The following is a 26,934-nucleotide window of genomic DNA, read 5'->3' on the forward strand; positions in this document are numbered from 1 at the left end:
TCGGGCACAGTCAACGGCCTCAACACTTACCTTCTGCTCCAACCAAATTTTTGTGCCAGCTTTATTTTTTTTAAGAGAGCAATTTCTGTTACAATCATCCGCTGCCGAACAAGTGATTGGTAATTAACTTGATATAGTCTTTGTCGCCCAGTCTGCTCATGAGAATTATCAGCCTTCCAATACAGTTGCTTAATGTGTGTCATTATGATTGGTAATTCAGATGCCAATGGGACCAAACTTCTAGTCATTTAAACCCAAAGAGACAGCAAAACATTTTCCACGAAGGAATATGGAGAATATTTCATCTCTGATCATTTGGAATGAGTGATGTGCATGCGTGTGGTGTTTGTATTTATATCAGCATTGTCAGATCCATCTAGTCCAGTGGCTCTCAGCCTTTTTCTTCCCTCTCACACATCCCACTTTAAGTAATCCCTGTGCCATTGGTGCTCTGTGATTAGTCAGGGATTGCTTAAGGTGGGATGTGAGTGGGAAGGGAAGATTGAGAATCACTGCTCTGGACCCAATTGTTACTGAAATATTTTGCTTGAGAAAAATTGTCATTGGCCTATTTCTTTTGGAGTAACAAGTCAATGAGGTACGATTAAAACAATGGTTTTCAAACTTTTTCTTTCCACCTAGAGACCACCATAAGCAATCTCGCACTTATCACAGAGCACCGATGGCATAGGGAACACTTAAAGTGGGATGTGAGTGGAAAGAAAAAGGTTGAGAACCACTGCTCTAATTCAACAGATTTGATTTCCTGAGGAAATATCCTTGTATGATATCACCTCTTTCAGCGATGTCCTGTGGGAATGAATTTCCAGCTTGAAGACAATATGCAGTGATTTTGTATCATTTAAACCATAACTGATGCTTTGAAGTTTGTGTTACGGTTATTATATGTCATAGGACTCGCTGCAAAACCAATTCACGCTAATCGCACGATCCTGGAGAAAATGAGCTGCACCATCAGTATGTTACAGTCAACATTTCAGGTCTGAACCCTTCACATACACCAGTGGTTCCCAAACTTTTTCAGGCTGCCACCCACCTTGGCTCCAAGGTCACATCCACACATATACAACGTGCACACATCTCTTTCTTGGTATTAGGGTCTACCACAAATTTCAAACAACTAATCTAACACGATATACAATATACGAATAAAACTTTACGTAAACCAATTTATTTAGCAATATGAAAGAGTAAATTTGCATATCAACTGCAACTACATTGTCTTCAGGCCATTGGGTGCTGGATGGGGTGGGCTTATGGTGTGAGGGTCAGCTATCAGATGCTAGCTGAGCGGGCGTATGGGGCGAGGATCAGCTGTCAGAAGTTCGATGGGCGTGCAGCTGGGGCGAGGATCAGCCATTGGCAAGGATCCGTGATCAGGCTATTTGGGCCAAAAATAGTAGTTGTGGGGTGGGGGGGGGGGTGTGGGGGGGAAGGTCAGTGTATTTACATGTAATTTAAATGTGCATTACATGCTGAAGATAATTTACAATCCTGGAGTGTTGGCCCTTGCAGACATGAATGTGGCTCGTGTCCTGTCCAGAGCACGTCATCAAGAAACAAACATCGGCCGCCCCTTTCTCCTCACCACCTTACACTGTCCATTCCTACCCACGGATGCTGTCTGACCTGCTGAGTTCCTCTAGCAGTTCTTTGTCTGCTCGAGATTCCGGAAACTGGATGATTGGTATGCCTCGTCACATGACACCACCAATGGTTTTGAGTGTTAGCTCCAAGAGCTTCATTAGGATGACCCATTTGTTCCCCCCCACCACAACAGGGCATTCACACACCCCCCACCCCTGCCCCCACACCAGGGCATTCACACATTCATTGGCATATTCATCTTTTGTAGCCCAGTTGCATTTTTAGGAATGAAATGCATTTTTATTCATTTCCAATCATGAATTTTGACTCTATAACTGGGTATTCCATGTGTTTCATCCCAGAGGACTCCAAAATCCAGCAGAAATAGATATTCACCAAGACAAATGGTTACTTAAACAAAAGTTGCTTTTAATTATCTTAAAATGTGAAAACAGAATCATACTTTAACTTATGATTATTGACTTTACTAACCTAACTTAACTCCTTTCTAATTCTAAGCGCATGTGTATGTAATGTGTGTGTAAGTTCAGAAAAGTTATTTGGTTCACAGTCCAATCTCACTTCTCATTCCTCCAAGTTCACTGGTTGCACACTGCACACAGAATTCACTGCACATAGAATTTAACATTTATGAAGTTCACCAGGCTTTGGTACTTGAAAGGTAAATGGTTAATGCTCAGGAAAGTTCTTGTTGGTTTTCAGAGAGAGATTTGTTGTACGATGGACACCCAACCACATCAGTGTCTTGCCAAAGAAACTTGCCCCCTCAGGGTTCTCCAGATGATAACCTCTTTTTTTCAGGTCACCACAGAGTTCCTTCTTGTTTCTCTTATTTCAAGTGAAACATTAGACAGCCTTTTGCATGAACCACAGGGCTTTGACCAGGCTGAACTCAGAACTCATGACCCCTGTTCCAAATGGGGTTTTCCACAAGCTTGCAAACTTGTCCTGTTCCAGTTCCAGCTGCTGTAGCTGACTGTATCACAGTAGAACTGATCTGTGAGTGTGTGTGTATGTTTGTGTGTGTGTGTCTCTCTCTCTCTCACACACACACACACACACACACTGAAAGAAAGCCTGTTTGACTCTGCTTGCAAAACCACATGGCCCTCTTAGAACAAGTTCCACTCCAGACAATCTGCAGCTCAGACAAGCTCTTTCATCAGTTGCCTTTTTGTAAACAACAATCCATTAGTGAAGTCGATTGGGCACTCTCCAAAGCTCTTGCAAAGGCTGTGGGGGAAATATGTCTAGCATTAGCAGAGCTCCAGTATTTCAAATAGAATATGTTTTAAAGTATTTGTATGTGACCTACTCTATCAAACCTTTACTAATTTATCTCCCAAAAACACATCTATATACTCTGTCACACATGGCTGTGGTAAAAACACACTGAAATGCTGGGGGAACTCAGCCGGTCTTTGCAGTGTCTATATAGGAGACAAAGATACATTGCTGATGTTTCGGTCTCAGAATTCAGACAGTGCTGGCGGGGGGAGGATTCCAGACCAAAAAAAGGTGTTAATTGGATATGATAAGGGACGAGGTAAGAATTTATCATGTTAGTGCAGAAGAAGACAGAATGCAGAGGTGATAATGGGTAAGAAGTGGAGGGAGGGGGCTAACCAAAGCCAGAGAAGTCAATATTAATGCCATCCATTTGGAGGATGAGATGTTGTTCCTCCAATTTGCGGGTGGTCTCAGTCTGGCAGTGCATGAGACCATGGACAGACATGACAGGAAGGGAATGGGATGGAGAATTGAAATGGGTGGCCACTGGGAGATCCACATTATTGCAGTGGACATAGCCTAGATGCTCAACAAAGTGAACTTCACAGTCTGCGTCCAGTCTCTTCGGTGTAGAGGAGACCACAGCGGGAGCACCGGATGCAGTAGGTGACTCCTGCAGACTCACAAGTCTTTCACTTGGAAGGACTGTTTTGGGCCCCGAATAGTGGTGAGGGAGGAGGTGTGGGCACAAGTGAAGCATTGCTTCGTCCATAGGGGACGATCGATCGGGAGGGAGGAGTGGACAAGGGAGTCGCGGAGGGAGCAATCCCAGCGGAGAGGGGAATATGTGTCTAGTGGTGGGATCATGTAGTTGGTGGTGAAATTGGCAGAGGAGGATGTGTTGGATGCAGAGGCTGGTGGGGTGGGAGGTGAGGACGAGAGGAATCCTGTCTTTGTTGCATGTGGGGGCGGGGAGGGCTACGGCAGATATGCGGGTAGGTAATGGAGGACATGAGGGTAAGCACCGAGTTGATGGTGGTAGAGGGAAAGCCTTGTTTGTGAAATTGAAGATAAAATATATTTTTTTAATATATTTTTTTGTGTAAAAGAGTTTGAGGTGTTGATAGTATTTTGGTGGAAGGTCATTTCCCTCTCAGTTTAAGAACGTGCTTACCCGTCAGCAATATGTTCAACACAGCCCACAGTCTCGGGTACAGATTTGACCTAAATTCTGGAACGATGAGTAGTAATTGTTTTCCCAGTAGCTCAATCATAGAGCATAGAACCCACGGAGTTGTTCTGACATTTGTAAACCTCTTCCACCATCGATCTAACCCTTCCCCCCCTCACACCCATAATCCTCTAATGTACATGTCCCTATCCCAGATTCTTCTGTACTAGCCTCCACCACGAGCCCCACAAATACATTCCTTGCGTCCATTGCTCTTTATGTAAAAAAAAAACAACCTCCCCAAAACTTTCCTCCACTCACTTTAAACCCTGGGAAAAGGTGCCGGCTGTCCACCCTATCTAAGCATCTCATAATCTTATTTTTAAGTCATCTCTCACTCTAAAAAGAAAACCCCCAGCTCACTCAACCTTTCTTAAGAGGACATGTTCTCCAATCCAGGCGACATCCTGGTAAATCTCCTCTGCACGCTCTCTAAAGCTTCCTCATCCTTCCTGCAGTGGGGTGAAAGTCGCATACTAAATGTAATAATGTTGCAGTGAGGTAATTTGATTATTAAAGCAACTTTCATACTTTTTTAGATGCGATTTCTCAAATCAAAGACTATAGAAATTATCCTTAAAAGTATAGTCTTATTAAAGCAACCTTCACTAAGATACAGTGAGTTTGAGTGTCCATTAAATGGTTATCACATCCTTTGAACTTTCCATCTGTTTTTTTTAATGAAAAGATTTGCATATTGGGAGTCATTTCCAAATCAAGGCTGTGCTATGTTTCAACTCACAGTTCACATGCAAAAACATTTGGAGACACGGTCAGTTGCACCTGTTGACAGATCTTGGGGATTGAACAGATAATGAGGCAGCCCAGTCCTCTTTGATCCTGGCCAGGTTTGGAATAGATGCTGGTCGCTCTGGCAAGGAATGTGCGCGGATTGAATGATATTAGAATGGCTCTGCTGGTCATTATTTTTCTATCAGTGCAGAAGTTACATGGGGGGGCACGGTTGGCGTAGTGGTTCGCGCAACACTGTTACAAAGCCAGCAGTCAGGAATTCGAGTCCTGTGCTGTTTGTAAGGAGTTTGTACGTTCTGGTGTCTGCATGGGGTTTTCCCTGAGAGGCTCCGGTTTCCTCCCACTGTTCTAAAATGTACCGGGGTTGTAGGTTAATTGGGCAGCATGGAATCGTGGGCCCCAAATGGTGGTGAGGGAGGAGGTGTGGGCGCAAGTGAAGCATCTCCTGCGGTCACGGGGGTAGGTCCCAAGGGGATGATCGGTCGGGAGGGAGGAGTGGACAAGGGAGTCGCGGAGGGAGCAATCCCAGCAGAGAGGGGAATATGCGTCTAGCGTGTTACCGTGTCTATGTCTAAATTTTTTGTTTAATTATCATTTACCATCTGCTCACAGTTATCTTGTCATTTTGTGGAACCCCAAAATGTTTACTGCTTGAGCAACGGAATTTCCTGCAATGAAACACTTTACTGTGGACATATGTTTTGGAAAAAATAGTCTTTTGATAAAGAAAAAAAATGGCATTATTGTGCTTTTGTGATTGGAGAGTTTGACCTATTTTTCCATTCTGAGCTTGCAATTATTACACAAAGCCATTGCTGTGTACGTTTTCTAAAGATCCCATTAATTACACCATCTGAAATTGTAATTGAGCTGTTTCTGGGACAACACCAGTCATCAGTTTCTAACATGAATGCGAAATAGTCCATATAGCTTTCAAAGAGGGGATTACAGCGCCTTCAGCTTCCATTCTACGCCAGTGTCAAGTCTAATTAACGTGAAGAATGTTTATAAATGGTGTTCGGCTCAGTGGAAGGTGAAATCCTCTGCTGTTTGACATGTATTTCAGAACCAACGTGGCACATCCCGTCAGTATCGAAGGTAACATCGGCACTCCGGGATAGTCCCAGTGGGAGACTGGTGAGGCAAGAAGTGGTTGACCACGTCTCTCCCATCAAACATGGACAGGTAAACCAGTTCTTTGTGCCACCTCCAGCACATTATAAGCGACTTCCCCCTTGTCCGCTTCATTGTGTCTTGCAACACAGCAGCAGGCCTAGTTTGTCCATGCTGAACAACATGCCCTCCCATCCATGTAGTTAACCAAGTGTTTCTTAAAGGAAGCTAATGTTCCTGTTTCCACATCTTTGCTTATTCCACGTACCCATCACCCTCTGAGTGAAGAGCTGTCCCCTCATCTTCCTTCGAAATCCCATCCCTCTCCTACTCTAGGAATCAATCTGTCACAGTTCACCTTAGCTATGATTTTATAGACCTCAACAGCATCTCCTCTTAACCTTCTTCGCTCCATGGAAAACAGACTGAGTGTTTCCATTCTCTCATGATGACTCAACTTCCGACATCAACCTCATATAAAACCATAAGGCAGAGGAACAGAAAGAGGCTATTCAGCCCATCGAGTCTGCCCAACCGTTCAATCTTGAGCTGAACCATTTCACCCCACTGCCCAGCCTTCCCATAACCTTTGATACCTTGGCTAATCAAAAACATATCAATCCCTCTCTTAAATACTCCCAACTATTTGGCCTCCACAACTGCCCGTGTTAAAGGAATTCCTCCGCCTGAAGTTGTGCCCTCTTGTCCTAGACTCTCTCACCTTTCTACATCTCCTCTGTCCACGACTTTCAACATTCAAAATGTTTCAATGAGATCCACCCTTGTTCTCCTAAATTCCAACAAGTACAGGCCAAGAACCATTAAACGCTCCTCATATGATAGCCCTTTCATTGCTGGAAACATCCTAGTGAACCTCCTCTGAACCCTCTCCAATGTCAGCACATCTTTTCTTAAATGAGGAGGTTATTTGCTCACAATGCTCCAAGTGAGGCCTCACTGTGGCCTTATAAAGCCTCAACATGACATCCCTGCTCTTGTGGGCTATTCCTCTTGAAATGATGCCAGCGTTGCATTTGCCTTCTTCACTGCCAATCTCAAGGTGCAAGTTTACCTTCAGGGTGTCCTGCACAAGGACTCCTGCTAATTGGAGGAACAACATGTTCCGTCTGCTCACCCTCCAGCTGGATGGCATCGGATTCCTGTTTCTGTTAGCCCCCACCCCCTCCATCTTTCCCTATGTATCCTTCCCACCCCCTCTCTCTTTCCTCCCCTGTCTCCTTTCCCCAAGCTCTGCTCCCACTGAGCCCCAAACAAACACCCTCCTCTGGTCAGTTCTCACCTTCCCTCTCTCCTGGGTCCCATCCATATCCAACTAACACCTTTTGTCTGTTAGTCTGTCCTCCTCCCGCTGCCTACTCCTCCCTCCCCAGCATTTTAATTCAGGTGTCTGTCTGCTTTTTACTCCAACCTTGAAGAAGGGCTCAAGCCCAAAACATTGATTATATATCTTTACTTCCTCAGGGCACTGCAAGGCATGCTGCGCTCTTCCACCAGTTCTGTATTTTACTACATTCACATCGTCAGCAGACTTTCTTGTTTCACTGTCTTGGGTGTCTGTATATAACTGCCAACAGTCTCCTTTTACCCTTGCTATTTTCTTAACTCAATCCACAGTGATTTTCTGATTTGATGTCACCTCCTTCTAATGTTATTCCTTACCAGCAGAGTCACACCACCCCCTCTGCTTACCTGCCTATCCTTTCAAAACACTTTGTATCCTTAGACATTCAGCTCCCAGTGAGATCCATCCTTAAGCCAACTCCGTGATGGCCACAACATCCTACCTGCCAATCTGTAGCTACCCTACAAGGCCATCCACTTTATTTCTTATGCTGTGCATTTAAATGCAAAACTTTTAGCCCTGTATTTTGCACTTTTTTTTAATGCTGTGTCCATGTTGCATTGCCACACATCCCTCTGGCTGAAACTTAAGCTATCTGCCTGTCCTTCCATACATACTCCCTACCAACTGTCAGTCCTAAGTTAGCTGTGCTAACTTGGTTCCCACCTCCTGGCAGTCTAGACTAAACCCCCCTTCAACAGGAGAACTCTACCTCCCCACCCAACAGCATGGTATCCTTGGTAAGTGACCAAAACTGCACACAATATTCCAAGTGCAGCCTCACCAACGTCTTGTTCAACACTTGTATTCAGTGCCCCAATTGATGAAGCCAAGCGTCCCAAAAGCTCTCTTCACTACTCTGTCTACCTGTGCTGCAACTGTGCACCTGCATCACAAGGGCCCTCTGCTCCATAAAACTTCAGGGCACTACCATTAACAGAGTGAGTCATGCCTGGTTCAAATTACTTAAACGCTGCGCCTTGCACTTTTGAGTTGAACTGCATCTGCCCAGCTCCCCATCTGATGTAGATCCCATTGCAAACCAGGAAATCTTCACTGTTCACTATGGAACATAACATTTTGTGTCATCAGCAAATTACTCACCTTGCCGCAACCATCCTTTGTTCCTATCTAGTACAAACTCTGAGGCGCTCCATTAGTCACTAAGATTGCTAACACCTCTTTACTACTGGTGCAGACATGCCCTGGGCTATATTTAGTTACCTCCCTCCCATCCCACTCTAGCTTATTCCACTACACAGTAAACAAATTCACAAAATATTCATTTAAGGTTTTGCCCATCTCCTCTGGCCATCCTGATCCTGTTTCCTTCTTGCTGCTTTTGTTCTCAGTATACCTTTTGGACCCTTACACTGTGCCAAAGCCATCTCAAAACATCGTGACGATCTTCATATTTCTCCCCCTTCACTCAGCTTCTATATTCCTTATCCTTGAACCTGTCTGCCTGGATCTCTGCATCCTTTTTCTCTCTGATCTGTGCCTTTCTGTCTCTTGTTTAGCCAGGGTTCCTTTGACTTGCTATTCTTGCCCTTTTACCCACTGGACTTTCCTTGACAAACTCTTAAACACCTCCTATTTGGCAGGTGTAAGAGAGCTCGGCTTGATTCTAAGCTTTTCTCCCCTTTTTTCACAACATTAGAACCAGTGATGTGCCATTGAAAGAAGCCTTTATGAGGCTGAAAAACAAGAATAAAACAGTAAGAGATATCACCCAGACCTTAGGATGACCAAAATCAACAACTTGGAACATCAATAATAAGTAAGAGCGTACAGTAGACATTGATCTGCCGTGTTTCTGATCTGATGAACTTCTGTTTGGGGATTTTTCTTCATTATGGTGAGAATTCTTCTGTCATCAACAGTGGAGGTCTTCAATGGCTTAAAAGTCCCTTTGTGATTACTGAGCTCACCAGTACGCTCTTTCTTCTTGATGATGTTCTAAACAGTTGATTTTGGTCGTCCTCAGGGTTGGGCGATGCTTCTTACAGTTTTTCAGGTTCATAATGGCCTCTGACTTTCATTGGCGCAAATCTGGTGTTGAAAAATGGCAACTAAAGACTCCAAGGGTGATCAAAAGCTTAAAGGCAAGCCTCTCTCTCTCTCTCTCTAATACCTGCACCAATGAAGCAATTAAACCTACCCAAGTACTCACAAACACCAGTGGATATCCCAAATATCATGGAAATGAGGGGACTGTGTATAAAAAGTGGTGTAATTTCTACATGGTTAAACCAAAATGTACACAAATAACCCTGAATAAAATCTGGAATGGGCACGTTAATTACATGTGAATTGTTTGATTATAAATTTAAAACTGTGGAGCGCAGGGGAAATAAAGGGAAAAACAAACTGTCTTTGTCCCAAACATTACGGAGGGTGCAGTAGATTTTGAGTTGAACATTCTGCTAATGAGATAGTTTTGGGCGTTGACCAATAATGCTGCTTCCTTGCCCATTCTCTAGTCTGATGCTCAGTATTCAAGTCATTCCAGCAGCAACACCCTTTCCAGCAATGCGTCCAGTGCTCACAGTGATGAGAAGTGGTATGACATCGGGGACCGGGCAGAATCGGAACTGAACGGCTATAACTACATTCAGGGCACGTCTGCAGATAGTGGCATTGACACAACCTCCTACGGACCATGCCACAGCAGCTTGTTATCTGCAGGAACCCCAGCTGCTCCAACAAGTTCCTTGAGGTCTGCTCCGCCAAAGGAGAAAGCAGCTTCCCCCTGGCCTGGCTCAAGTGACGGTGGCTTGCACTGCAGCCGACTGGGAGATCGCAGCTCCCACAGCTACGAGAGGAGAGGAGCGCTCTCGCCTGCACCTAGCACAGACAGTCAAAGCAGATGTTACGGAGGGTTGGTCCACAGCGTTTCCAGTGCATCAGCTCAAGAGGGCAGAGCATACAGCCTGAGTGATACCTCCTCACAGTCCAGGTAATTCATTTATTTTTCTCTCCTGCTTGATTGTAGCCTCCTCTGAGTTTATCCCAGCTTCTCACCTGTCACTGGAATACAGTCTCCTGAGACTCAGGTCGGCCTGGCATTTTTGCACCCCACTTAGCCACTGGGAAAACTTACTGTGCCTAGTCTGGCCTTTTCCAAAATACAAAAGTGTGCCCCAAGTTCTTTGTGGTTCGAGTTGGCGTTCAACACCAAGATACAGCCCATGCCAAGCAAACTTATCCCCAGTGTCTGCACTCAACCCTTGTCTTTCTCAACTACTCCTATCCACACATGGCTCCAAATATCTTTTGAATGTTGCAGCTGTCCCCTCTTCCTCTGTCAGCTTCTTCCATACACCTCACCACCCTCTATGTCAGTGGTTTTCAAACTTTTTATTTCCACTCACTTTAAGTAATCCCTATACCATTGGTGCTCTGTGATTAGGAAGGGATTGCTTAAGGTGGGATGTGGATGGGAAGGGAAGGTTGAGAATCACTGCTCCAGACCCAATCATTACTGAAATATTTTGTCCATTTCCTTTGGAGTTCTGAAACTGTGCACATAACAAGACAATGAGGGACGATTAAAGCAGTGGTTTTCAAACTTTTTCTTTCCACTCACATTCCCCCTGAAGCAATCCCTTACTAATCACAGAGCCCCGATGGCATCAGGATTACTTCAAGTGGGATGTGAGTGGAAAGAGAAAGGTTGAGAACCACTGCTCTATATGAATAATGTGCCCCTCAGGACCCTGTAAATCTTTCCCCTCTTACCTTAAATCCAAGCCCTCTCATTTTAGATTTCACTAAACTGTAATAAAGTTTTATTTTAACGATACAGTGTGGTAGAAACAGATTCTGGCTACTGAAACCCATGCTACCCAATTATACCTAATTGACTTACTAAATCCATACGTTTTGAAGGTTATAAAGACTATGAGAATTTACCCTACCAGTGCCCCTCACGATTGTATACATCCCCTCAGCCTTCTTTGCTCTAGGGAGAAAACTCTCAGCCCCTCCTGACAGTACAAGACTCCCAGTCCCAGTGGCATTCTTGTGAATTTTTTCCTGCATACCCTTTCCAGCTGAACGAAATGCATCCTGCAGGTGGGTGACCTCAACTGTGCACGCTGCTCTGTGCCTTACACAGTGGTGACATGATAGCCCTGTTCCTGCGCTCAGTGAGCGCGAGATTTAAAAAAAACGAGTGAGGGAGACCTGGTCAAACTGACAGTGGGCTTTCGATGGATGGTAAGTTGGGCATTTGGCGAGTGCCTATAAAAGGTTTAAGCAGAGTGGCCATTGTGAGAATGAGCTGAGGCTTTGATCAAAGAGGCTTTGGCAAGAAGAGGGTGGGCCGAGGTAATTTTCCATCTATCTTCCATTCATTGACTTCCGATTAGTACCAAAGCAGAATAGTCAGAGTGGAAACAGGGTTTGAGAAGTGTGCATCGTGTAAGATATGGAAATTCTAGAAGTGTAATCTCTCTGATGGCTACATCTGTACGACCATGTGAGTGAACAGGAGCTATGGCTGGATGGCCTTCAGCTCGTCTGCGACAATGAGGAGATCGAAGCTGCAGGACGCAGGGAGCTGGGTGGCCGTCAGTAGAGGGAAAGTAGGCAATAAATGGTGAGAAGTGGAGAATTGGGATGCTCTTCAAAATCAACAGAGGCAAGTTAAAAAAAAAAGAGAAAAGATATGAAGGTAAGCAAGCCAGTAACTGAACTTTAAGATCAGCCATGATCTCGTTGAATGGCGGAGCAGGCTCGAAGGGTCGAATGACCTTCTCCTGCTCCTATCTTCTATGTTTCTATATAAAATGGTGTTTTTTCAGATATACGAAGAGGAAAAGGGAGGTGGGTGGGGGGGAGACAATGGACAGCTGGAAAATGACATTGGGGATAAGGAAATGGAGGGAAAACTGTATTTTGTGTCAGTTTTCATTGTGGACGATGCCACTCTCAAGGAGCAGAAATGGAGGCAGTCGCTGTCACCAAGGAGAATGTGCTGGGGAAGTTTACATTTCTGAAGGTGGATAAATCACCTGTACCAGCTGAACCACACTCAGGGTCCTTCAAGGGGAAGCTGACGAACCATAGAACATTGAAGCACAGAAACAGGCCCCTTCGGCCCTTCTAGTCTGTGCTGAATTTTTTTTGCCTAGTCCCACTGACCTGCACCCAATCCATAGGCCTTCATACCTCTCCCATCCATGTACCTGTCCAAATGCTTTGTAAGTGTTAACATTGAGCCCTCATTCACCACTTCAGCTGGCCAACTCGTTCCAGACTTCCACCAATCTCTGTGTGAAGAAGTTTCCCCTCATGTTCCCCCAAACTTTTCCCCTTTAACCCTTAGCCCATGTCCTCTGGTTGGTACCTCACCTACCCTCAGTGGAACAACCTTAACTACATTTACTCTGTCTGTCCCCTCATAATTTTAAATACCTCTATCAAATTTGCCCTCATTCTTTTACGCTTCAGGGAATAAAATCCTAACCTGTTTAACGTTTCCCTGTAATTCAGTTCCTGAAGTCCAGGCAACAACCTTGTAAATCTTCTCTGCACTCTTTCAATCTTCTTGATATCTTTCCTGTAGTTAAGTGGCCAAAACTGCACACAATACTCCAAATTTGGCCTCACCAATGTCTTATACAACTTTACCATAACATCCCAGCTCCTGTACTCTATATACTTTGATTTATGAAGGCCAATATACCAAAAGCTCTCTTTAAACCCTATCCATCTGTGACATCACTTTCTGTATTCCCAGATCTCTCTGTTCTACCAGTGCCCTACCATCCACCGTGTATGTCCTCTCTTGGTTTGTCCTTCCAAAATGCAACACCTCACACTTGTCTGCATTAAATTCCATCGGCCATTTCTCAGCCCAGATCCCTCTGCAAGCTTTGAAAACCTTCTTCACTGTCCACAACGCCTTTAATTTTAGTGCATTTGCAAACTTGCTGTTCCAATTTACCACATCATGCAGATCATTGATATAGACGACAAGCACAATGGTCCCAACACCTGAGGATACACCACTAGTCACAGGCCTCCAGTCTGAGAAGCTACCATCCACCACTACTCTCTGGCTTCTTCCGTCCAGTCATTGTCAAATCCAGTTCACTACTTCACCGTGATTACCTAGCATTTGAACTTTTTTGACTAACCTCCCATGTGGGACCTTGTCAAAGGAAATTGTGGAAGCTTTGGTGGTGCTCGTTCAAGAATTACTGGATATTGGAATGATTCTGGAAAACTGGAAAATTGCAAATGTCATTCCACGAAATTATAGGTTGGTTAGCCTGACTTCAGTGGCAGGTAAGATGTTAGAATCCATTGTTTCAGTTAAGGCTTAGGGGGCAGAGGGTAAAATGGGCTAAAGTCAGTATTGTTTCCTTGAGGGGAAATTTCTTGTTGGAATTCTTTAAGGAAATAACAGGAAGGACAGAAAAAGGAAAGACAGTTGGATGTTTTCTTTCTTTGTTTTAACAGTACATGATAGAAGGCCCTTCTGTCCCACGAAACCCATGCCACCCAATAATCTGCCAACCCTGTACGTTTTAGAGAGCGGGAGGAATACAGAGAAAGCCAGAACTACGCAGGTGATGGAGAGAATATGCAAACTCCTTCAGCAGATTTGAAACCGGGTCGCTGGCGCTGTTTTTCAGGTTGGCAGAGAGTGGTAAGTGGGGTGCCACAGGGGTCAGTGTTAGGCCCACAACTGTTCATCATTTACATTGATGACTTGGAGGAGGGGACAAAATGTGGTGTAGCCAAGTTTGCGGATGACACCAAATTGAGTGGAAGAGCAAATTGTAATGAGGATGTGGAGAGTCTGCAGAGGGATATAGTTAAGCTGGATGAGTGGGCAAAGGTCTGGCAGATGGAGTACAAAGTTAGTAAGTGTGAGGTTATCCATTTTGGCAAGAAAAATAAAATAGCTGAATATTATTTAAATGGTGAAAAACTACAGCATGCTGTTGTTCAGAGGGACTTGGGAGTGCTTGTGCATGAATCGCAAAAAGTTAGGTTGCAGGTGCAGCAGGTTATTAAGAAGGCAAATGGAATGTTGGCCTTCATCGCTAGAGGAATTGAATTCAGGAGTAGGGAGGTAATGTTGCAATTGTACAAGGTACTGGTGAGACCGCACCTGGAGTACTGTGTCCAGTTCTGGTCTCCATATTTGAGGAAGGATATACTGGCTTTGGAGACGGTCCAGAGGAGGTTTACTAGGTTGATCCCTGGGATGAAGGGGTTGACTTATGATGAAAGATTAAATCGTCTAGGATTGTATTCGCTCGAGTTCAGAAGAATGAGAGGAGATCTTATAGAAACATATAGGATTATGAAGGGTATGGATAGGATAGATGTAGGAAGGTTTTTTTGAGCTGGCCGGGGAAACTAAAATGAGAGGACACAGTCTCAAGATTCGAGGGATTAGATTTAGGACAGAGATGAGGAAAAATAGTTTTTCCCAGAGAGTAGTAAATGTTTGGAATTCTCTAACCAGGGAAGTGGTTGAGGCTGCCTCATTAAACATATTTAAAATTCGGTTAGATAAATTTTTACATGATAGAGTAATTAGGGGATATGGGGAGAAGGCAGGTAGGTGGAGTTAGGTCATAAATTAGATCAGCCATGATCGTATTGAATGGTGGAGCAGGCTCGATGGGCCATTTTTGGCCTATTCCTGTTCCTACATCCTATATTCCTATGTAATGACATTACACTAATTGCTACCCTAACCACATCACCCACTTGTGGTTAACTTGGACCTTCAGAAGATCTGTGACAAGGTGCTGCACCTGAGGCTGCTTAAGATAAGAGCCAGTGTAGAGAAGTGTATGATCTTTCACTTTGGTGGAAGGAATAAAGGCACAGACTAATTTCTGAATGGGCCACGAGTTCAGCAAGTAGAGGTGCAGAAGGATTTGGGAGTCCTTATGCAAGATTCCAGAATCCATTTGGGGCAGCACGGTTGGTGTAGCGATTAGTGAAACATCTGTACAGTGCCAGCGATCAGGACCAGGGTTCGAGTCCTGCACTGTCTGTAAGGAGTTCTTTCCATGTCTGTGTGGGTTTTCTCCGGGGGCTCCGGCTAACTCCCACCGCTTGAAACATATTGGGGAATATAGAGTAATTGGGTGTAAATTGAGCGGCACGAACTCGTGGGCCAAAATGGCCTGTTACTGTGCTGTATGTCTAAATTTAAATTTAAAACTGCTCACAATACTCCATTAAGGTCTCACTAGTGTCTAATAAAGCCTCAATATCACATCCCTGATCTTGTATTCTATTCTTCTTAAAATTGCTTTTGTCTTCTTCATCACCAACTCATGTTTACTTTGTTTCCATCAAAAGATGGCAGCGCTACCGCTGGTGCAGACCCGCGGGGAGTGATAGAGTGGAGATGCAGCTCTCCGGCAGGGGTCCAGCTGGCCTGTTGAGGGAGCCGACAGGGATTTTAGTTGAAATTCTGCAACCGCGTGTCTGCGCCCAAGATGACGACGCCTCTTAATCAGAGGCAGCCATGAGAGGCTGCAGACTCTGGGGAAGTGGAGGACTGGAGCAGGGCACCAGAGGGCGGGAAGATCATGCACCATCTGGTAAGGAGCAGCAGAGGAGATGACCTGCAGGGATGGTGACCACGGTGACAGACCGGTGAGGGGACTCTGCAACTGAGGGACCAGTGCATGCAACGGATTGCTAGCGACTCAAGGCAAGGAAACCATGGAACCTGTGGGGCTGCTGGACACCGCTGATGGAAGACTCACACCAGGCTGTGAACTGTTGGAGACTGGCTGGAGGGAGTACTAGGTATCGGCTCCGGGATGCTAGAAGGTGCTGAGGGCGCTGAAGGGTTCCTGACTGCGTCGGAGGTTCAGATCTGGAGCCCAGGCTGCCAATGGTTCGGACTGGACTCTTGTGTGGCTGCAGGGGCTGCAGAAGAGCTGGAGACGAATCTACAGACACTCAGTGACTCTGGGTGGGGGTTCTCTTTTGCTTCTCTCTCTCTGACTAAGAGGCGCTTGGGAAATTCCTGCCAGTGGCGAATCTGTCTGCCTTGCAACAGGCAAATATAAGTTTCAAATAATACGACACTGTTTTATTACTATGATCATAGAGTAAATCTTGAATGAACGTGCAAGTTTACCTTCAGGTTGTCCTGCACGAGGACTCCCAGGTCCCTTTGCATCTGGGTATTTTCAGTTTTCTCCCCATTTTTAAAAAAAAGTCTGACCGTTTATTTATTTTCTGCCAAAGTGCAAGATCCTACACTTCTCTGCCCATTTGTCTAACCTGTCCAAGTCCTTCTGCAGCCTTCCAGTTCCTATACACTACCTGCTCTTCCATCTACCTTTGTATCATCTGCGAACTTGGCCACTAAGCCATTCATTCTATAATCAACATCATGAATATACAACATAAAAAGAAGTGGCCTCCACCCCCCCAACTCCAGCCCCTGTGGAACGCCACTAGCAACTGACAGCCAATCAGAATATGATCCTTGTATTCCAACTCTCTGCTTCCTGCCAATTCCCTACCCAGGTGAGTATATCTCCTGCTATACCATGGCCTCTTGCCTTGTTAAGTAGCCTCATGGCAGCACCTTGTCAAATGCCTCCTGAAAATCCAGGGAAGGAAGTGAATGTAGTCACTATTTCAAGGGAGAAGGTGGTCAGAAAGCTGAAAGGTCAAGTCTCGAGGACCAGATGCATTGCACCCCCTGGTCCTGAAAGAGGTAGCGGTAGAGATTGTGTGAGGCATTGGAAATGATCTTTCAAGAATTGTTTTCACGTCCTCCTCGAATACCGGAAAATCCCAAATGTCTCCCAGAATTGAAGGGAGGGAGGCAGCAGAAAGGGAATTATAGACTGGTTAAGCCTGACGAAGATGTTGGAGTCGATTGTCCAAGATGAGGTGACAGAGGACATGGAAGCACATGATAAGATAGGCCATGCTTTCCTTAAGGGAGAATCTTGCCTGACAAAGCTATTGGAATTCTTTGAAGAAGTGACAAGCAGGCTGAATAAGGGAGATGGAGTGGCAAGGTGCTGCACATGAGGCAACTTAACAAGAGCCCATGGTATGATAGGAATCATACTAATGTGGGCAGAGCATTAGCTGATTGGCAGGAAGCAGAGTTGAAATACAGAGATCCTATTCTGATTGGCTGATGGAATGAATGCCTTTGTGCCCAAGTATGCAGATGATACAAAGGTACGTGGAGGAGCAGGTGGTTTGGGGAAACAGGGAGGCTGCAGAAGAACTTCGATGAGGAGAATGGGCAGAGAAGTGACAAATGAAATATAATGTCAGAAAGTGCATGGTCATACACATTGGTAGAAAAAATAAATGGGCAAACAATTTTTTAAATGAGGAGAAATTAAAAATTCCCAGATCCAAAAGGACCTGGGAGTCCTCGTGCAGGACAGCCTGAAGGAAAACATGCACGTTGAGTGAGTCAGTGGTGAAGGTAAATGCAATGCTGGCATTCACTTCAAGAGAAATAAAACAGTTCCCAAAGAAAGGTTATTCATCTATCATGTGCTAAATGTCATTTATTTATCAAACTTATTTTTAAAAGTCTTCCTTGGTCCCTCAACAAGAATAATTATAGATACTATTCTTCACAAATTTTACTTCTCTCTCTCTCTCTCTCTCTCTCTCTCTCTCTCTCTCTCTCTCTCTCTCTCTCTCTCTCTCTCTCTCTCTCTCTCTCTCTCTCCATCCATCCACATTCCTTAATGCATATCATCTTCATCTCTGGAACTCTCTCTCTTTAAACCCCTCTCCCTTTTTCCTCAAAACCAACTCCTGATGAATCAGTTTATTTTTCCCCTGAGGTGAGAATCAGTAGCATCACATCCATGTGGGGAAAAAAAATGCCCATTATATTTTTGCGCATGTACGAGGTCTTTGATGAACCAGCAGATTCCTTCCTCTTGACATGTAGCATTTGATCAGATTCTCTCAGGATGTTTTCTCTGGCAGTTAATGATGGCAAATCTAACCTTTCCTGGAAAGGCGGTGACCTCTCCTTGTCTGCTGTCAACAGCTTTCAGCTATTCTTGCACAACCAGGCAGATTCTTCCATTCCAAGTCACAAAGAAAACCGAGTGTAAAACTCAGTAATTGAATAACATCAATAATTTCAGAAGGAAAAAATTGCAGTCCAAAGGAGAAAATTGGACAAACACTTTGTACTTGTGATATGATGGACAAGTTCTTCATTCTCAAACTGCATGCTCTTTGTAACGAGGACCTTATTTTTGTCTTTCTCTCTCTGTAGCACTTTGAGTTCAAGGCATTCCATAAGTCCAGTGGTCTTTACACACAGTGGAAGTTCACCCCATGATGAGATCCGACCAACTCCTTCACCCCAGACGTCACACCATTCGTCCTCAATGTCTGGGCCCAGAACATTTTATCCGCGCCAGGGAGCTACCAGCAAATATCTTATTGGCTGGAAGAAGCCAGAAGGGACGACGATTAACTCTGTTGGATTTGTGGATTCAAGGAAGTAAGATTCCAAGTTTTAAACTAACTCTCATTCTGGCCAGCACCATTAGTGCAACGCTATTACGGCGCCAGCGACCCAGGTTCAAATCTGACACTGTCGGGAGTTTGTAAATTCTTCCTGTGTTTGAATGGGTTTTCCCCAGTTATCCGGTGTCCTCCCACATTCCAAAAAAATGTACAGGGTTTGTAGGTTATTTGGATGGTATGGCCAAAATCAGTGTCTGCCGTGTTGTAAATATGTTTTTTAAGTTCTGTAAGCCATACTGCTTCAGGTTACACATGTTTATGCATGGAGCATTAATCTATCACTTCTTGGAATCTCTCTGACAACATTTATTTCAATGCAATGGGCCAGGTAAAATCCTGCCCCTCCTCGACTGTTCTACACAAATCATCAGAGGGACAAGGAGAGTGGTTCATATGAGGGTACATGCATTCTGAAACTAAATACAAAACATTTACAGCCAATATCCAAGAAGGATCCACTATCTCCAGCAACACGTGCATCACTGCTAAGATGAATCAATCAAGCAGAAATAATCAGATTATGCATGCATCAACACAGCCCCATAAACACACACACAAAGGATAACACTGAAAGTTTGATAACAAATAGCTTCAACAGAGTCTTAGCAAGGAAAGGTCTTTCTGTTTGAAACTTGATTTAGGCCCCATGATCATGAGAAGCATTAATACAGAAAGGGGATCAAGACCACGTGAAATTGAGAAGTGTTTTGGAAAATAGGCTCATCCAAATGAGAATTTTGCAGATGGCATGAAAGTTGGAGGTGTTGTGGATAGTGTAGAAGGTTGTCGTAGGTTACGCCAGGATGCAGAATTGAGCGGAGAAGTGATAGGTGGTTCAATCCAGATAAGTGTGAAGTAATGCATTTTGGAAGGTCAAACTTGAAGGTTCATGGCAGGTTTCTTAACAGTGTGGAAGAACAGAGGGACCTTGAGGTCCAAATCCATGGGTCTCTCAAGGTTGACAGAGTAGTCAAGAAGGCTAATGGTATGCTGGCCTTCATTAGTCAGGTGATTGAGTTCAAGAGCCATGAAGTAATGTTGCAGCTCCATCAAACTTTGTTTAGACCACACTTAGAATATTGTGTCAGTTCTGGTCATCTCATTAAGGATTGGAGAGGGTGCAGAGAAGATTTACCAGGATCTTGCTAGGATTAGAGAACGTGTCTTATGAGGCAAGGTTAACAAGGTTAAGGTATTTTCTCTTTGGAGTAACAAAGGAGGAGAGGTGAAGAGACATGGATAGAGTGGGAAGCCAACACTTTTTATCCTGGGATGACAGTAGCAAATACCAGAGGAGATCAGTATAAGATGAGTGGAAGAAAGTTTAGGCAGACGTCAGTGCTAAGTTGTTTTACACAGAGTAGTGGGTTCCTCTAATGCATTGCCGGGGTGGTGGTGGTGGTGAAGTTTGGGATGAAAAGGACATTTTAAAGACTCTTAGACAGGCACATGGATGAAAGAAAAATAGCGTGAGGTTGGGAAATTTAGATTGTTGAATAGGTTTATACTGGTTGGCACAACATTGTGTTCCATCTTCTAAGGCTATTAAGAAGCCCCACTCAGGCTACAACTTAATGTTAAAGGAATTTCTATTGTGAAAACATCAACTTTATTTGGTGTTATTAATTAGAATGAGGAAGGTAGGGTGAACAGAAACAGCAAATCTCTTGGTGGTTAGATTCTGTAAAGAAAGAGCATTTAGGGGTGGGTACCCATGAGAAAGAGTTAGCTGAGACCAGTCTGTAGTCAAAGGGAAAACTGCTCGCCAATGCAGTTTTGACTTATTGCTTAAAAAAAAATTCAGGGTCATATTGTCCTTCAAAAACGTGGTTTCACCCCCACTGCCGTCAGCTCAGCTCTTACCCATATCTGCTCTACTTCCCAAGTGCCTGCCCTGGCCCTCTCCGCCCCATGACTTTCCTTTTTAACCTCCTTACACTTCAGATTTGGATTTTGCCTCTTGAGACGTGCAAATAACTTTCTTGCTGCACATACATTTTTCAATCACTTTTCTGATGGGTTTTAAGTGCCCTAAGTGAGGGGTTATTCCTCGCAAGTTGCTCTTCCGCCAAGATTCCTGCCGCATCCTCGCTCTACGGGCTGATACGCGGGGGTCGCTGTTGTGGAAGGTCCCTGCACCTACATTGTTTTTGCTGGTGACGATAGAAGACCCGCAAGGTAACACCCAGGACAGCCCCAACCCTCTTTTTCCAGTTGCCGTTGAGGGGGGGGGGGGGGGGGGGGGGGAGTGCTGTTTGTAGTTTTAAGTTTGACAAAGTCTGCCACCCGCTGTTCTTCATGTTGAGAAACTCTTTTCATTTAATGACTTCCAACTTTAACACAACGGTGACGGTAGTCATCTTTTCATTTTGCTGTTGAATCCAAAAACTTCTTTTTGTTTTGTCTACTCTCTTTTCTAAAGGAAATTTCCTGCAGCCTTTGATACTTGGTGGAACATCAGGTAGTTGAGCATTCATGAGATGATTTCACACAGGCTTCTGAGGTGCTGCTGGTTGCCAGTCCTTGGACTATGCATGTGATTTTATTTGTGGTGTTGGTCGTGGTATAAGCAGTTTTGCATGGGCATTGTTATGCAAATTGTGAACGGCATGAAGGCATTTGGCGCCACAACTAAGGTATAAATACGACTCAGCAAATACCATGTACACTTTCAAAGAATTGCACTTCCATGTTGTTATACGGGTCGAATACCCCCTAATCCAAAATGCTTGGAAACCAGGCATTTTTTGGTTTTTGGGTTACTTCAGTTTTCGGAACAATGGAACTAAGCAGAGCACAGTAGCATCAGCAGAAAACCTGTATCAGCGGTTAAGCAGCACAACAAAAGATGGGAGGCTTTTTGAGCACCAACATGACGCCACAAGTGGAAAATTCAGATGAATAATGTTTAGTACTTACCGAAAAAAAATACTTGATCTCTGCTAACAAAAGAAGACCACCTCTTCAATACCTCCCCACTGCCACCACCAGTCCCCGACACCTCCCTGCCGCCAGTCCCCGTCACTGCCAGTCCCTGACACCTCTTTGCCTCCTCGGCTAGTCCCCAACACCTCCCCATCACCAACGCTGGTTCCTGACACCTCCCCATTACCACCACCAGTCCCTGACACCTCGCCAACACTGGTCCCTGACACCACCCACCACCACCTCTGGTCCCCGACACCTCCCCATCACCACCTCCGGTCCCTGACCCCTCTCCATTGCCACCACTGGTCCCCAACACATCCCCATCACCACCTCTGGTCTCTGATACCATCCCATCACCAACGCTGGTCCCTGACACCTTCCCATTGCCAACGCTGGTCCCTGACACCTTCCCATTGCCAACGCCGGTCCCTGACACCTCCCTGCCACCAGTCTCCGTCTACAGTCCCCGATCCTGCCTGAGAGCCCGATGTGACTTCTTCAAGGTGGACAGCACCACACCTGATGTTGAGAATGGAGTCGTCGTCACAGACTCCGGCTGCAGCCGATGCTGAAGAATTGAACCCAGCTCCATTTGGCATCTTCCTGGCCAGAGGCAAAGTTTTTTTTTACTGTTATTTTAACTACTTGGTTAATTTGTTACTTGGCGAATGGGGTGCTGTAGCAAAGTTTGGGTTGTTGCTGGGAGGCCTGGACACCAGTCAGGTGTTGAATTTTTTTCCACTTGTGATGTCACATCAACGGTAAAAATAAATTTGGATTTTGGTTTTCAATTCTTCGGATAAGGAGTATTCAACCTGTATGAGCTATGTTGGATGTCATGTAAATACATATTCTACAGTAAAGCCACTTTTAAATTAACATTGAAGACCATGGAGTAGTAGATTAAATGTTTACTTTCGAAAAAGAATTTGAGAATGTTTAGAAACATATTCAACAAGAGTAAAAGGAAATCTGAAATGTTTGGCAGGCAGATTTTGGAATAAGATTGTCCTGGGTGACTTCAAATTCCCAAATATTGACTGGCGCCTCTTTATGCAAAAGGGAGAGGTGGTGGTGTACAAGAAGGATTCCTGTCACAGAATGCCGACTAGAGGCCGGATCTAGTACTGGATAATGAATCTGGTCAGGTGACAGACCTCTCAGTGGGGGAGCATTTCGGAGGGAGTAACCACAACCCTTTTACCTATAACATGGCTCTGGACAAGGACAAGAGTAGACATGGGATAGTATTTAATAGGGGGAGGACTAATTACTTGGGAGCGTTAATTGGGAAGAGATGTGACATGAACACAGCAAAAGTGTGGAGGCAGGGAAAAGCATCTGTGGTTGAAAAGGGTGGTGGAACAGTTCATCAAGAAGAAAAAGGAAGTACGTCCAAGGTTTCAGAAGCAAAGATTGAGCAAGGCTCCCAATTCAGAAGGGACTGAGGAGAGCTAGATGGGGGCATGAGAAGACCTTGGCAAACTAGGACTAAGAACATCCCCAAGGCTTTCTACGTGTTCATCATGAACAGGAGAATGACTAGAGTGAGGGGTAGGACCCCTCAGGGATAAATAGGAAAAAGATGTCTGGAGCCGGAGGAGGGAGAAGTCCTCAATGAAGTCCAGGGAGAGGGACCATGAAGTCTAGGTTACTTTGATAAGCAAAGGAGGAGAGTGCTCATAATCTTGTACTTTTCCATCAAGTTGTTTCTCAGCCTCTGACACTCCAGAGAAAACAACACGATATAGATTGTTCCCTCGAAACCAGGCAGAACCCTGGTAAACTCTTTCCTGTACCCTGTCCAAAGTCTGCATGTCCTTCCAGTAATGCAGCAATGAAAATTGCCTATGATGCTCCGTGCTGCCCAATCTGAGTGATAATAGCTGCAACATTAGGTTTATTCTCAAAGCCCTGTTCAAAACCATATTCCTTCTTTACCACAATATCTTCTTGAGTTACCACTTTCAAGGAGCTGCCAACCTACACCCTCAGATCTCTCACATATCAGTGGTTCTAAGTGACCTGCTATTTGTTCATCATACATTTGACCTCCCCAAGTTCAACAATCCCACTGGTCCAGATACACTTCACTGATTCCTATTCTCTCTCTCCCTTTCTCTTTCTCTCTCTTCCCCCTCCCTCCCTGTCTCACCACACCCCATTAATTCTCCTATTTCTGACAGTAATTTACAGCCAATAGTTAACCTGCCAATCACAGAGCACCACAGCACATAAACAGGCCCTTTAGCCTATAGTCCATGCACCTTTGGGGAGTGAGAAAAAACCAGAACATTCCAGGGAAACCCACAAAGTCACATCGAATGTAGGCAAACCCCACACAAACACCCAAAGTCAGGATCGAAGTTGGGTTGCTGGAGTTGTGGTCAGCAGTACTACCTGCTGTGCTGTCTGTCGCATCCCTACTGATGTCCAGGTGTTATATTTCAGACTTCCAGCATGTGCAGTGTTTTGATAGTGAGAGCCAACCTCATTTATCGCCTGATCCGCACGCAGCCCGAAACACAAGGCATCTCAAAAATCTGGCCACGTTACCAATTGCATAGCATTTGGCAGCATTGAAAACATTTATTGCTCTTTTTTTTAATAATTTTTTATTTTTCACACCATAAACCACATTGACCATGATACATACATTTTCCTTTTCAAATATATACAGTGTCATTTTCTCCCCCCCCCCCCATTTATTGCTCTTTCGATGGATCACCACAGCCTTTAAGTCCATTCTATCGACTAGCTGATGCACAATTATCATTGGTAGGTTGAAGAGGATCCGTTTGAGGGTGTAGCGAAGCACAGTCCTGAGACAGTACAGCTCCGTCTCAGAACTGCAAGGAACTGTGAACATAGACTGGTTAAAAAAGCACTCTGTCTGCAGGTGGCCCACTTAGGAATGAAGCAGGAGAAACGCTTGCTGTAGGAATTATCATTACACCCTGTGTTCTGATATCCACTTTGTAATTGAAGCTATGGAAGACTTAAAAACACAAATCATTCATCCTCAAAGGATACCAGTTACTTCAGCTATTCAAACCTCTTATATTTGGTAGTAAGCTTTAAGATGCTCAGGCATTTGATCCACAATACAGAAATATTTCCAAAGATATTGTGCAAAAAGCTAAAGAAATTTAAAAGAAAAAGATGGAGCATTCTCATAATTTTTTTTCTGTCCTGCAAAGGGTCACTTCCCTGGAATATCAGTCTAATTCAGGCTCGAATTACCTAAGCAACATTGACTCAGTGGTAGTAATAGTGGATTCAATCGAGGAGCAGACAGTCGATTCTATGGACGTGAAAGAGACCCCCCTGCCCGGGTGGGTTGTTGCCTCCCAGGTGCCGAGATCAGGGATGCATCCTGAAGCGGAGGGTGAGCAGCCAGAATTCATGATATCAATGACATAGGGAGGTCCTAAAGAGAGAATACAGGGATCTGGGCAGGAAGCTGACAGACAGGGACCTCTAGGGGAGAGATCTCAGGATTCCTGCCTTTGTCACGTGACAGTAAGGGTAAAAAAAAATAGGATGGTATGGCAGGTGAATGTGTGGCTGTATAATTGGTACAAGGCGGAGGGTTTCAGCTCTCTGAATCATTGGGATCTCTTCTGGGGAAGGTATGATCGATACAGAAAGGACGGGTTACAGCTGAACTGGAAAGGGACCAATATCCCGATGGAGAGGTTTGCTGGAGCTGTTGAGGAGGGTTTAAACTAACTTGGCAGTGGGAATGGGCAGAGAATAGAGCAAAGGGTGGATAGGTTGATGTAATGTGTAGTAAAATTGTGAGGAAGGACAGGCAGTGGAGGGCGCATAAATACAGTCAGTTGGAATGATTGAAATGTTTTTATTTCAATGCAAGGAGTATTCAGAATAAGGGAGATGAACTTGGAGCATGAATCAGTATGTGGAATTACAATGTGGTAGCTGTTATAGAGACTTGGTTAATGCAAGCTGATGCAGGTGCTAGGGTTTAGATGTTTTAAAAGGGATAGGATAGGAGGTAAAAGAGGAAGGGGAGAGTAGTATTAATAATCAGGGAGAGCGTCACAGATGCAGAAAGGGATGAAATTGTGGGAGGATTGTCTACTGCAGTGGTTCTCAACCTTTTTCTTTCCACTCACATCCCACTTCAAGTAATGCCTATACCAGAGGTGCTCTGTGATTAGTAAGGAGTTGCTTAAGGTGGGATGTGGGTGGAAAGAAAAAGTTTGAAAACCACTGTTTTAATCATCCCTCATTGACTCGTTATGTGCACGGTTTCAGAACTCCAAAGGAAATAGGCCAATGACCATTTTTCTCCAGCAAAATATTTCAGTAACAATTGGGTCTAGAACAGTGATTCTCAGCATTCCCTTCCCACTCAGATCCCACCTTAAGCAATCCCTTACTGATCACAGAGCACCAATGACAGAGGGATTACTTAAGGTGGGATGTGAGTGGGAAGAAAATGGTTGAAAACGTCAACATTGACGCCATCAGGTGGAATACAAGGTGTTCCTCCAATTTGGGAAACAGGCACATTTTGCCACTCCCCCCCACTCCAAATATATTAGTCCCATACTCAGCAGCCAACAAGGTACCCCTTGTATTTTCCAATACATTTCTTCTTGTACTTCTACAAAATCCCACTTAGGAAGCTGACTTCCCCAATCCAAGGCATTCCAAAGGCGTTTAAGCAAGCTATGCATTGATGTGCACTGGATTCTTGTGTGGTTTCATCAACAGCACAGTATTCCCTAAGAAACAGAGAGGCAAATGTCTCACCAAATTTGCTGGAGAAGATCATTTGCGGCTATTTCTAACATACCTAACCAACAAAGAAAGAGGAAGTGCATGTTACAGAAAGGTCTAAGGCTGTCTAGTTAATGTGCCTGGTGTTTGCATGAAACATGAATAACATTTTGGAAATCAACCTCCAAGTATTAATTTACAGCAAACGTTGACACAAGGTAAGAAAAAGTTTGTTGCGAAGCATTGAGTGTCATTAGCTTATGAATTAGCATGCTTGATCAGATCTGCCATGATCTTATTGAATGGCAGAGCATATTCGATGGGCCGGATGGCCAACTCCTGCTCCTGTTTCTTATGCTCTTCTCACACATCCCTGTCTCTTAATTAAGCTGATTCATACTCATCCATG

General features: G+C 44.5%; 1 protein-coding gene across 2 annotated transcripts in view; it reads left to right on the forward strand.

Moving 5' to 3' along the window:
- The window catches only part of sipa1l1 (signal-induced proliferation-associated 1 like 1), a 177,605-nt gene that overhangs the window by 134,589 nt on the left and 16,082 nt on the right, over positions 1–26,934 (forward strand). For both annotated transcript variants that reach the window (XM_069918125.1, XM_069918126.1), the window contains exons 13-15: positions 5,910–6,028; positions 9,803–10,278; positions 18,592–18,822. In XM_069918125.1, coding sequence (XP_069774226.1) covers positions 5,910–6,028; positions 9,803–10,278; positions 18,592–18,822 — 826 coding nt within the window. The remainder of the gene's footprint in view (positions 1–5,909; positions 6,029–9,802; positions 10,279–18,591; positions 18,823–26,934) is intronic.

Source organism: Narcine bancroftii, chromosome 2 (genome assembly GCF_036971445.1).
Source record: "Narcine bancroftii isolate sNarBan1 chromosome 2, sNarBan1.hap1, whole genome shotgun sequence".
NCBI lineage: Eukaryota > Metazoa > Chordata > Chondrichthyes > Torpediniformes > Narcinidae > Narcine > Narcine bancroftii.